Source organism: Diadema setosum, chromosome 14, assembly GCF_964275005.1.
Source record: "Diadema setosum chromosome 14, eeDiaSeto1, whole genome shotgun sequence".
Taxonomy (NCBI): Eukaryota; Metazoa; Echinodermata; class Echinoidea; order Diadematoida; family Diadematidae; genus Diadema; species Diadema setosum.
In genome coordinates, this window is record NC_092698.1 from 23,201,634 (window position 1) to 23,216,008 (window position 14,375).

A 14,375-nucleotide genomic window follows, 5' to 3' on the forward strand; every position below is an offset into this window, starting at 1 on the left:
TCTGAACTGCATATTTAGCTGTGGAGGCACATAAAATTTCCTATAAGGACTTTAGAATCGAACTTTCTTACAAAAGTTCGAAAATAGCAAATTAATGCCAACCTGATGTATCAAAACTCTCTTAAACAAGACGGATTTCTTTTTCTTTTTTCATCCAGATTAGGAGTGATCTTCATAATCATTATTCCACTGAATTTAAATCTGAATTATGAATATCTATTGTGGAATGAGGATCCCTGAACTGCAATAGAGAAATAAAAACACTTCTCTTTTTAGTGGCAACGTCAAGGACGCTGCTAATATAGAGAGTAGCCCCCCTTATTGCTAAACTATTGATATATTAGGTAGCAATAGAATTCTATTTCTCATATATGTATGTTTTTATTGCATTCCTTGCAGATGAAGATGAAAATAATAATACAATAATCAAATCTTGAAAACTCTTTGAAAGGGCATTACCCATAATTCTAACTAGCTCTTTTGGCTGTCATTAAAGCAAATGCAAATATATTGAATTCCGCAAATATGACCAGTCGGTGAGTGCATTTCCTCTTAGCGCCTGTATAAGAATGTAAAAATAATTAATGGAATGATTGTGACATGAACTATGATATTCCATAGCTTTGGACAGAACCTCACTTGAAAGCTTGTGTAGCCATATTATAACACGCCATAATTGAAATGATGCAGAAAAAATTACCGTAAGTAATCATTAAAAATGAAACTGAAGGGTTATCAAGTCTTCAAATTTAATTGTGAAATAAGGATCTGAGTAAGATCCTTAAACCTAATTACTCTCAGAAAGGGGTTCTTATTATAATTCATGAGTGTATACCTAGTGTTTGAAATCTTAACACGAAAGCAGATATATTGATGTTACTCGTGAGCAGTGGCGTACCGTGGGTCAAGACATTGGGGGGCACCTCATGGCAGCAATATCAGAATTGCATAACGTAACAATTAAATGCGAGCGAGCGGAGCGAGCGAGCTTGAAAATTTTGACATTTTACAGTCCCCAAACTGCCGTTTGTAGCTATATATAATAATATATGTATGTATATATATATATATATATATGCTTTGGAAATTAAGGGGGTTGCACCGGGCGCAACTGGCAGTAACATCACGAGAATGGCATAACGATTAAATGCGAGCGAGCGAAGCGAGCGAGCTTGAAAATGTTGACATTTTACAGTCCCCAAACTGCCGTTTGTAGCTATATTTTTTCGCTTTGGAAATTCAGGGGGGGGGGGGAGGCGCACCGGGTGCAACTGCTGGCAATTACTGGCAGTAATATCAGGAGAATGGCATATAACGGTTAAATGCGAGCGAGCGAAGCGAGCGAGCTTGAAAATTTTGACATTTTATGTTCCCAAAACTGCCGTTTTTAGGTATATTTTTTCGCTTTGGAAATTAAGGGGAGGGGGCGCATCGGGCGCAACTGCTGGCAATTACTGACAGCAACATCAGGAGAATTGCATAGCGATTAAATGCGAGCGAGCGAAGCGAGCGAGCTTGAAAATTTTGACATTTTACAGTCCCAAAACTGCCGTTTGTAGCTATATTTTTTCGCTTTGGAAATTAAGGGGAGGGGACGCACCGGGCGCAACTGCTGGCAATTACTGACAGCAGCATCAGGAGAATTGCATAACGATTAAATGCGAGCGAGCGAAGCGAGCGAGCTTGAAAATTTTGACATTTTACAGTCCAAAAACTGTCGTTTGTAGCTAAATCGTACATATTTTTTTCGCTTTGGAGGGAGGGGGCGCCCGGTGCGCCCCCTGGATCCGCCACTGGTAGTCAAGGGTGTCGGTTTATGTTCATGATTGGGGGAGGTATAATATTCAATTCAATTTCAATTCAATTTTATTTCCATTTCCACTGAATAAACAGAAAAAATATATACAATACATTTACAGAACAAATTTATAACAATTTCAAAGAAAACGTACAAGTGGTCATGAGTAACAACAGAATTTCGTTTCTAAGGTAATTACCTAATACAAAGATTAGAATGGAAATTGAGGGTCCCACTTAAAAAGCAAAGCTTGTAGGGTATGGGACCCTCTAAAAATACGTACACAAAGTCAAAGAAACCAATGTCAACTGACATGAAATTAACTTGGGAAGGGGGAAAAAAAAGAAGAAGAAAAAAAAAAGGACAAAAAAAGGGGGAAATGAGACTATGGTACAACACGCGCCATCGTGGACACAAGCATACTGTACTTCATTATGAAAATGCAATAACAAAACAATACAACGTTCCTTGGTTTGAAATTGCGATTGATTGGGTGCATATGCCGGTATGAATGCTTAGGAACGGATATAAAAAAAAGAGAAAGAGAATAGACTCACTGTTACTGGTACAATAAAAGAAATATCTGAGGTATACTTATGTTAGACAGTTTGTTTTCCTTAAAGGGGAAGGCTAGTAACTGATCAGTGGGAATCAGTGGAAATGCTTGGAGATGATTGTTCCAATCCTTTTGGGATTCATTCAAGAGTTCATTGTATATCTATTGTTGTGTGAAAATGATTTGCTTCAAAATGGTCTCATATTCAAGTAATGTGCAGTTTAATGCTTCCAGGTTAGCGTCCCTGGTCAGTGACGGAGCATTAATCGGCACATTACTTCAATATGAGACCGTTCTGAAGCAAATCATTTTCACACAACAATAGATATACAATGTACTCTTGAATGAATCCCATAAGGATTGGAACAATCATCTCCCGGCATTTCCACTGATTCCCACTGATCAGTTACTAGCCTTCCCCTTTAAAAGATGATTTCTGTGTGATAACTTAATACTTGAAAAAACAAACAAACAAACAAACGACTTGATTGAGAGAATGAAACCGAACCTAATTTGGTTGTATATCATAAGATTTCAACAGAAAAATTTTGAATTTGTTTTTAAAAGAATTCAAAGTTTGTGCTGTTATTATGTCGTAGGGAATATGTCGTAGGGAATATGACCAGCGAGGGGGCGTCGAAGTGACCAAGCGGGAGAAGGATGTCCAAAATCTGCACTTTATATAGAGCATCCCCTAATTTGTTTGTGCTTGTGAGTGTGTGTGTTTCATATAGATGGAAAAGTTAGGAAATAGCCAAGGTCAAGTCTTATTATTGGCAATGCAAGGCATTTTAATATAGACTAGTATGTAAAGCAACACTGCAAAATCAATGATCAAGCTCTGATAGCAAATGTGTACAACCTATCAAACATCACATTGTGCAACATTGCAGCGACTCTTTTTGCCATTCCGATGTTCTGAGTACACTGCGCACATCCTGCTTGTATTCAAAATGCCAACCAGGAATCACACTGAATCACAATCTTTTGTCGTCTCCGGGCTTTTTGAACAATGTTTCACTATAATACCTCTTTAATTATATGGTTAAAAGAAATCTTAGAAAAATATCTTTTTTCTTGATCATCCTTTCATGTCGATTTCAAAAGCAGTTTACTAACCCTTGAATTACCATTTTGGTAGGTTTTTTTTTCTTTTTTCTTCTTTTTTTCTTGTTTTTTTTTTAACCAGCGGATTGGGGGGGGGGGGGGGGGCACGTGCCCCCCCATGCCCCCCCCCCCCCCCCGTAGTTACGCCACTGCTCGTGAGAAAGTCCACCTCTCCCTCTCCCACAGCCCTCAACAACTGCAATTCTATTAGCAGTGCTGGCATTCCTCCTATATTGACTGTAGACAAGCCATTTTCTAAATTACCTATTGTGAATATAATAGTTTGACCCCAAATGACCCTTAGGGAGACCCTAAAGGAAAAGTTGACATCAGACCATAAAAACAACTTCAGAATCGAATTCCTTGACCCATAAAACCTCTAAAGCTGATTTTTCAAATTATTGACAACACTTTAAAGGTTTTTGTTATACTGGCCTTTAAACGTAGGTGGCAGCCATATTGGATTTTGCAAATATGCCGCCCCGGAGGGCGCCCTTCACAAGAAATACGCCTTTCTTTCAGTCGTGGACAATTGCAATTCTAATACTAAGGCTGGCATTCCTGGAATATTGACCATGGGCAAGCCGTTTTTTCAATAAACTGTTGTGAATACATTGGCTTGACCCCTAAATGACCTTAAGGTGTCCTTATAAGGAAAAATTGACTTCAGACCATAAAAACAACTTCAAATTCGAATTCCTTGACCCAGAAAACCTCTTAACCTGACTTTTTAAATGATTGTAACCCTTTTATGTTTTCAAATGCAAGTGACCTTTAAACCTATATGGCGGCCATATTGGATTTTGCCAATATGGCCGCCCCAGAGGGCGCCCTTCTTGGCGCCCATCAAAAATCGAAATAGTATGGTTTGGGCCACATGTGTGCCAAATTTTGGTGCTTTTGGAAAAATTTGAACCAAATATCCCTTGCGCCCCCCACTATATAGGGAGTTTTCGCTACACGACGGGAAGACCGAGAATACGCGGAAGCAATCAGCTGTGACAGTTCCCGTACGCGGACTCCCGTCCCCATATCTAAGCAGTTTCGTTTTCCTGTTAGGATGGAGGCGTGGGGACAAGATCGCTGATTGGCTGGCTGGTTAGCTCACTCAGCTGCCCAGCATCGAGACCGAACGCTATTTTGGCCGAGTACCGTACTCGTTTTCCCCAGGACGGGACGTTTCTCGGATTTGATCATGCGCAGAAGCAGATTTTGCACACGGCACGCTCAACTACCGGCTGCGTCGTGTAGCGAAAACTCTCTATTCACTCATCCAGAATGAGGATGTATCACAGTAGATAGTTTAGGCTAAAACATAATTTTCAGAAGGGCTCAAAATTACTTACAATACTTCGAAAGGTTCTACCAAGAAACTTACCTGGCTGGCGCGATTTGCAAGGATGATGAGTTGTTTTGGAGTCACTGTGTTCTGAGATCAAAAGTGTAGTAAAATTTCGATCGTAGTACACGACTCTTGTTCTAAAAGAGCCCTCCCCGTTAACCCCGCTTTCGCCATTTTGTGGGAAGGTATATAGAACATGTGATGATCGATTGTGTCCTTGCAATCGTAAATTAAGTTGCATGTGATTCAATCTACCGTGTAAGATTTGATGGATCTCGTGTGGCACGATTTTTTCCCCATAACCTTGTATTGATTCCATATTTCAAACAAATTCATGACAAATATATTACATATATTCCCAAATCAACACAATTTAGCATAGCACAATTATAATGAAATCAATTCAATTCAATTAATTTAATATTTTCTTTTCTCTCTTTGTTTTCCAACAGAACACAACACAGTATAAATGAGGAATTATATCACAAACGTATACATACAACTTTGCAAAGGATATCAAATGATACAAATAAAGTTATATATATGCATGCATACTTGCCAAACAATTCCTAGGACAATCATACCAAGTTGTACTTTCAGCAAACAATACATTTATAAAGAATGTACAATGCACCTAAAAATGTGCACTGCACACTTATAATCGTTGATTACTTGATTTGTTGATTACGATACTCGATTATTAAAAATTATGGTGTAGGCTCTGAGATTGTGGACATTCGTCGTTACACAACTCAAATTGCGTTATTACAGCGTTATTTCACACATTTCTTCAGCATATGTGTATATTTTCGAAGAAAAAATCGACAGTTCTGCTTGCATACGAGAGCTATAATTTGGCTTAAAATACTGCAGAAAGTAAAATGACTCATATGGAATACAGTGTATACCGAGGAATATGAATTTCTGTTTCCATGTACAGGGCATGTCAAAACGCGGAAAGAAGGGCTTTCACTATAAAAGTGATGACTAAAGAATTCCATTTTCAGAAACTACTTCCTTTCAGAAGCTGTATGATCTCATTAAAAATATTCTGAGGAGCGTAGTGTCACTGTCTGATTTATCTACATGTCTGTAGGAAAAACACAACACATTATAATGCCCCTGCTCACTAAATGCCTTGTTCTGCTTTTTTGTTTCTGTTTGTTCTTGTTTTTATTAACTCAAATACAAACAATTCCTAGGATATGCGAAAGCGTGGCATGATCAATAAAGTTTAGACAGAAACACGTGCACAGCAAATGATTTTTGGGAATCACAATTAAGAGGAATCTGTCAAATGAATGTCGATTACCCTCGGTTATGTCGGAGGTTCACTTGAAATAAATAACATCCTTGTGATTATAATTATCTCGTTTTATATTCCTTGTGTTCTTTGCAATAACAATTGATTCAGTGGAAACCTGTTGCACTGATTTATTGATATCTCAATTTGTCGGCATGACTCTTTGCCTGATGCACTTAGCACTTTTACATCGCAGCTGTAAAACGGCACTTAAGATTGTAAAACGATTCTTTTCCTGATGTCATTAATAAGATGGTGTTATCAGTTTTAAAGGTCACTGAAACCGTGTTCTAGGAAATAAGCTCTGACTGCCATATCTTGTAATAAGATTTGTTGTACACATCGGTGAGGCGGGTGAATTTGCAGAAACTCGTTGAGCTCGGTTACTTTGTAGTAGGTTTTAATGACCTACTTACGATTATTGGAAAGCAAGAACACTCCTCTCTATATAGTGTAAAATGGTAATAAGCGTTAATTTGGTGTCCGCGGTAGCAACTATTGAAACTCCCACATTTGCTGATTTAATGAATTCGGAAACCAGTTTGATACAAAGCAGTACTCCCAATTTTATGCATTCTCCCGATTCTCACTTTTCATCGCTCAGTTCTGGTCAATTCTGACTGAATTTGTGCAGTTAAACCCGTTATTGTTACTGTTTTATTTATATAGCAGTGTGATGGAAATAAACATCAGTTAATGGAGTTAAAACAATATCAGAAGACAAGCAAATTATCGTTGACATCCAATCAGCTCTCTGCTTTTTTTTTTTTTTTTTTTACATTATTTTGTATACTGAAGCATTTTCTGTATCCCCGGCTATTAATAATCGATATTTGCTTGTATCTTCTATATGTCTATAATCATATCTCTTATGCCTTGTTATAAATACATCCGAGTGCATCCTTACTGTACACATGCATGCACTAGCACCACATGCACATTCAATTTATAGTCTAGAACATAAAGCAGCATGTATTCATACAGCCCTCTTTTACATCACCGTATATCAAAAAAAAAAAGGCTGGCCATAATATTCAAGCTATGCTTGATATGGCGACTATCCGTATTTTGTAGCTGTTATACCGATATCTATTTCCTCTCATAACATGCGTATTGCTAGCTCAACCTAAGTCTATCTATATATTTTTGTTTTTAATTATTGTTTGCCATTTCTGTGCTTAATTGCATTTTCTCCTCCTGCTGTTAATGAACGTAATGTCAATATTTGCTGTAAAACATCAACTTTTATTGATAATTTCCTTAAAGAAGGAAGCAAACAAACCAAAACCAACCGATCAATCTTGAAATCTCACTTGTAGCGTTCAGTGAAAGTCATGATGCTTTGTATCTTTTTGTCTCATAGGACGATTTGAAGTTTTCTTTTTCTTATTTATTTCCTGATAACATATTTCGCAGCATATTCTAATGCCCTTGTGCTTCTTTATGACAAAAAGTCATATGTGCATTATCACTCTAGAGATGGACCTCATTCTTATTATTCAAATGGAACGAAATGTAAAAAGACAATCTCGAATATCATTTTCCAAATTTAAATATGTTTTTTTTTTTCAAATTTTCATGAATAGTGAAATTTTTAGAATATGGTGTATAAAGGGTTTGACGAATATTTTAAATGCACAAGTGAACACTACAAGCTGGGTGAGAATTCACACCTAGCCTTAATAGTAATCATGATAATGATAGTGATAGTAATAATGATGATAATTTGAAGAATTTTATCGCAACACGAAAGTTGTTAAGTTGAGATATTTGTGATTAAAGTTGCCAAAAAAAGAAACAAAATGATACGTAAATATTGGATATTTTTAATCATAACTTCTAGAATATTCCTTGTTATGTTACAAGTGAGACACAACCGGACACGTTTTATTTTGCTCTATCTGATGATGGAGGTATTTTAGAATGTTTGGAAATGGCGCTTAGCTCATTTTGCAATGAAACTCTTCATTTACAGTTATGTAACACATAATAATCAAAAACAATGGTCTATTTGCTTGATATAATTTCCGTCTTATACATTAGAAAAGAAAAAAAGAAGTTACATATTGCTCATAGTGTCTTTCTCCAGCCCTGAGTCTGTCTAGCAACCTGTTCCACAATGATAATGATAATGATGATGATGATGATGATGATGATGAAGAAGATGAAGATGATGACGATGATGATGACAATAATAATGCTAATAACAGTGAAAAGGGTATTGACAATGATAACGAAAATGACTGAAAACCTTCTATTCTATATCTTCACAGATGGCGATAAACGAAAAGTCCGAGAAGCGGGAGAAAATCATCACTTTCTTCTGTCAGAACATTGGATTGCTCATCGGATGGGCAATCATGTTTCTCTTGGCCTTCTACGAGGAGGAATTGCTTTATCTGAAATTTGTACGCCACTGACGTTTACAAAGATGGCTGAAACTTGAAGCTTGCAATATCTGACCTTTCTATTCAAAGGGCCTTCGCAGTGCAAATGCGTGTTGACTTGTGCTGACTTACAAAAACACCCTTATCATCTATCATGTGACCAAATGATTATTCAAATACGTGAAATATATTTTATAATGATTTTCTACTATTTTTTTCCGCCAGATTACTTCGATTCGCCTTTGAACAAAAAATCCAAAATTCTTGATCGAAAAAAAAAATATCGATCACTGCTCAACTACTAGTATGATTAATAGAAGACACTGGAATACGCCTTTCCTAGACTGAGAATTACTTACATATTTCCATACGATGTGTTTTACTAATCATATTAGTCTAGATATGGAATCATGCAAGTTATGCTCATAGTCTTGGGGAAGGCGCATACCTATAAATGACTTTCTTTAAGATCATAGTACTTAAATCGGTGATTGTAAGATGATGTCATATATTAATCTGATATATATATATGTATGTATATATATATATATATATATATATATATATATATATATATATATATATATATCATGTGTTAAGACATTAATTTGACTACATGAGTAATGATTAAAGTGTTCCGAATCAAGGCAAGTCAACATGTGTTTGCATTGCATAAGTCTTTTAAGTGTTTTGTTCATCATTAATTTTGTTTTTGTTTTGAGAGGGTATGCAAACAACAATGCTTTTAAATGTTGAAATGTAAATACTGTTTTTATCAAAAGATGTAATAATCTGAAACGATGTTGTCAGCGTTATCCTCGAGTGCAGATAAGGTGTTTTTAACGTCTAATCCAAATGGGTAATCTGAAAAGATTGAACCAAGTGCACTGTTGCGAAAGCCCTTTTGATATCTTACCAGATCGAATATATCCGTTCTGTGTGTGCAAAAGGGGGAAATGAACGTACATCATTAAGGAGCACCCTCGTATCGTATTCTCTTAGTGAAGAGGAGAAACCCCTTACACATATATTCATAACCTTTTGAGCTGGGTTCAAGGAACAGGCAAGTGAGATGAGGTTATTCCGTAGAGTTAAGCAAGGAAAGAACAAAAGACCGCTATCAATCACCTCCGCAATCTCAAAGAAAGATTCTTCTCTCCTATTCCCATTCTCTCCCCGCCCGTTCTTTCATCTTCACTAAAAATAAGCTAAAAAAGCGAAAAGGTATATTCGATTGGGATTACCATTTTCAAATCAGAGGGATTTAGAAGGAGACCCAGCCCATCGAACTGGGATTACCCTGAACAACTCCTTGGATGCATATGCAGCAGAGAATGCTGAAGTTGTTACTTGCGTGGTGATCGTGACTCTCAAACCGCCTGCCAATAAAGCGTAGTTGGCATGTTTGATTTACTTTAGTAATGAAATATCTTGAACGTCATTTCTCGTCGAGAAATCTTGTCAGTGGGTGCATCGCCAGGAGTCCTCGGTGGCTGAGAGGGGAGAGCTGGTTGCCACTTGCGGAGGGGTGTAAAATTTGACCCCCTTTTTTCGCCGGATTTATATCCATAATGTATTCGTTGCAGGCACAAAATTCCACACGTCATCCAGTCAAGAGTTAAACCGTTTGAAGCGATATTCATTCGTCGCCCTCACTCTGAAGGAAAAACGCTTTTCCCGCGATACCGTGAGATAACAGCTAATGGTGTGAAGTGATTTTTACAGTTTCAGGTACAAACCTGTTACCTGCAGAATGCAAATTCTAAGAACGTGATTTTACGAATTCGGTAAAAATAGAATGGACAAAAAAAAAATTGCACTGTGAAGGAGAAACAATGAAATTATCGAGATAGACAATATTTAGTTGAGTTGGAATATTACTTGGATGCTTATGGTTCACCAGCTTATATTTCGATCATTTGCGATTGAAGTACATGAATGTCTTTTGTTGGGTAAAGTACACTTCTCTACATGATACTACCGGTATTGTTAAACTGAGTTATACTCCCGCCTATGTCACTCCCGCCTATGTCACAGATGACTATACCTTGATCAAAACCATGATAAAAAACTTTCATGAGAAAAGCTCATGTTCTATTCATTAAATTCAACAATATTAACATAACGGCATTTAAATATCCTACAGACATTGCCAGAGTTCCTATCCGTGATTGTAAATAAAAGTGAATGTGACTTTTTTTCAATGTCTTGTAGGGGACTATAATGTGTTGTGTACTGCATGTTTTAAACTATGAATGTCCTCCTAGGTACCAGATAATTGTTATGGGGCGTGCAATTAAGTAGTCCATGTAATATTAATGATTCCAACTGTAGTGGAAGAGGAAAGATTCTCCGGAAAAGACAGAGGGACAATAAAAATGTATAATTTTTCTCATCACATTTTAGTGCTATCATGCGCAACAAATTGATGGACGCCAATTTCGGATTACGTCAAAGGTAGTGTGAGAGCATTCATATCACATCCAAGTCATCTTGAGTAATACTCCAACTAAATTCGGAATAGAAAGCGGAATTTGATTGGCCAAAACTGTTATGTCTCGGAATAGTGAGAATTGGACACATTTGTTATGAAGACAAAAATTAATCATATCGTATAAGTAAACTTGTAACCGAAATGTATTCGTACCTCACGTCAATTTTTAAGTGCTAACGTAGACTGACTGTGTGGATAAGTAAATAAACGTGAGGTAGAACGAAATGCAATGCAAAATATGTATCTAATGATTGCATCACACGCCTTTGCTGTGATTCTGAAGATGAAAGGGATGTCATCCCACGAGTTTGACACCCACGAGTAATGCGGCCCACGAGCTAGACAATTAAAGTAAAACACTCCCATGAGCTAGACTCTAAAATACGTGTAAGACAAATGAGTTCGACACTAGCTTATTAAGGCCCACGAGCTCGACACCATGCAAAAAAGGTCCACTAGCTAGACACTATACGCACACTAATCCCCGTGATGTGATGTCCAGCTCTTAGGCTTTTTTTTTTTTTTTTGATTCATGGGGTGTATTCTAACTCGTGAGCTGTGTGACTCGTGGGTTACATAACTCGTGGGTGGCGATCTCGTGACGTGCCCTCAATAAGAGGTGTAACTGTTACACCAATACAACTAATTGTATACAACAAATTGTTTCTTCATTACCAGTTATGCTTCTTTGTATTTGTTTACTCTTTAATAGTCTGTGCATATCTATATCAAAAAGTATCCGTGATAAATGCGTATTTAAGAAAAGTACACTTTGATGTTTCCAAGATGTTTTCAGTAAGTGTAAGTGAAGTGTAGGTGCTATGTGCGATTTAGATAGTAAGTGCGATATAAAGTGCGTATCGCAAATAATTGTGACAATTGTAGAGTTCGTCATCAAAGTGCAATGTCATATAGTTATTCTTCAACTTGTTTAAACTGTTTCTGCTGTAAAAATAAAATGATATTTTGTTAATAAGTATTATAGCGGTTTAGACCAGGATCTTTTCATCTTTTGATGCGTGATGCTGTCGATTCGTGTGATGCAATGAAAGGGAAATCTACTTCTTTACATATCGGAGCCTGTTCCCGTCGTGAAATATTGACAAACGAATACGTCACGTTATGCACAGCGCCACTGAAGAAGAAAGAGGTCAATAATGAATACATAATAATTATGGTCCTTTGCGGCTCATTCGTTACCCCAGATATTGTACTCGAGCGATATACTCGACTTTGATTTGAAAGGATTTAGTCTATCTTGTCACGTTCACAAACTGCAGATGGGCAGGAGTAATTGTCATTTTCCTTTCAATTTTATCGGAAAGACGCTTGTCTCATCTCATCATGGAAGAAAAAAATCAAACTGGCATTCAGAACGACGCAGAGGTCAATTACGCTTTTTGATGCGCATAAAACGATTTTCTCTCTTTTTCTGTAGCCTCCCCCCCCCCCACCCCCAAAATAACGACAACAAAAACCCTACCAACGATTACTTTTTGGGGAAAAAAGAGACAAATCTCCGTATTTATCTTTCATGCTGAAGCGTCTCTGTGTTTGAAAGCTGCGGAGCTCGTATTCGGCCTGAGAAAAGGTGCTCGCAGCTACTGTCCAGTTACCTGTGGGACTACTTGGCGCAAATCGGACATTAGGGCGTGATCAGGAATATGCCCGTTTACAAAATCAAGTGAACTCATTTTGGCGAAATATTATGCACATTTTCACTTCTACCTCCCCATTGTAGCTTACCACTGCAATTATCATTGTTATCATTATCTATTTGTCATTCTAATTATATTGTTATTAATATTATTCCTATAGTTGTTGTTGTTGTTGTATCAACTATTATCATTACTTTTCATCGGTCTGTCGAAGGCATTACAGCTTTAAATGTCATGAAGAACAAATTAAAGAAGTATGATTACAGTTAGCGAGCCTGTGCGATGTGATTGCAAGCAGGAATTGTGTAGTTGTTGGAATAGTTTCTTCATCATCCAGCCGTTGTGACAATCGGATTAAACTCTAATACATTTTTTTTTTTGGCCTTATGACGTCAGCACTCTAAATTTACATCCCCGACATTTGGCCTTCTCGCAAATTTTACAATTTGAGCGCTCGTGTCTTCATTTGCCCTGGCTATTGTGAAACAATGTTAAGGTCTATGAAGAGCCTCAAACAATATAAGTGACGTTGTAAAAAGGGGGCAGCGCAGGTAGGCGTATAGACTTGTTCCCGTCTCGTTATTCCATGTTTCCTAATAACTAGACACGTTATAGTTCTTGATGCATCTCAGCCAATGATTGGCCGAAATGATGAGAGAGAAGAGAGTAATATGTATAGATTTCCTATCACCCAGTCCACCCAGCGAGCGACGAAAGACGTGATATGATTGTAGAAGTGATGGAGCTTCATAAGGCCGTCACGTACAGCTACCTATTTAATTCCATTAGCACAACCTTTCATGGCGGATGATCAAGGGATTTTTCATTTAACAAATAGTTCGGGCATGACGGTTTCGAAGAAGAGGCTTATTGCTGCAGTCTGTTTTCTTGTTTGTGTTATTACTTCCTTCTCATTTTTTTTTTGTTTTTTGCCTGAGATAGTAAGTTTAAAACCGCCTTGATCAAACCTGTAATGACCTAACCTCGTCAAGTACTCCGATGTCAAACATGTTTGGCCTTTCAAGAGGATTTTAAGGGAACTGTGCAGTAACTAGATGATTTCGGAAGACTCGCGGTGTAAATTTACATGAATTGTGAGGTTTTGTTTTTTCTGAGAACGGGATATGGCAAACTTAATGATTATTAAAATAAGCTTTGCATGATAATGTTCAAAGAGAATACGACGCAGCTATTGGTATGTTGTGGTGCAAGTTGTCACTGTAGGTTATAAGTATTATTCTCGGTCATCAGTACAGCAGTAATACTTTGTCGCATGTGTACGTCATAAAATAAGCGAAAAGGAACACGACATGCTGTAGCAGCTAGGTATACACAAGCGATATTTTTTCCCTGTGGACGTGTGCATGCAAGTGTTTCTCAGCAATGTCTTTGTCAAGGAAGAGCAATCTTGATTGCAGACAATATTCGACGCAGCATGGGAAATAATCCTTTGACAGATTGTTAAATGTTGTCTTCTTAACGAGTTCTCGAAAATAACTGGAGGGATGGTCTGATAGCTGAATTTTAGAAAGATGCATGTGTTTGTTTGTTTTTTTCCCCACGGGTATAACTATTCTTGCCCGTGCTTTTGGATAGATTGCGTTCTCTGCTGTATGAAAGTACAGTTGGCTCGGTTGACAATCATAGCGAATATCCGCATTCATCGACTGCTGCGTGCGCTTGATATAGGGCCTACTACCAGGTACGGATTGCAATATACCGCACTATCT

General features: G+C 37.5%; 1 protein-coding gene across 1 annotated transcript in view; it reads left to right on the plus strand.

Moving 5' to 3' along the window:
- The window catches only part of LOC140238220 (zinc transporter ZIP12-like), a 66,111-nt gene extending 57,585 nt beyond the window's left edge, over positions 1-8,526 (plus strand). Inside the window, exon 13 of the mRNA XM_072318156.1 lies at positions 8,380-8,526. Coding sequence (XP_072174257.1) covers positions 8,380-8,526 — 147 coding nt within the window. The remainder of the gene's footprint in view (positions 1-8,379) is intronic.
- Positions 8,527-14,375: the final 5,849 nt, after the last annotated feature.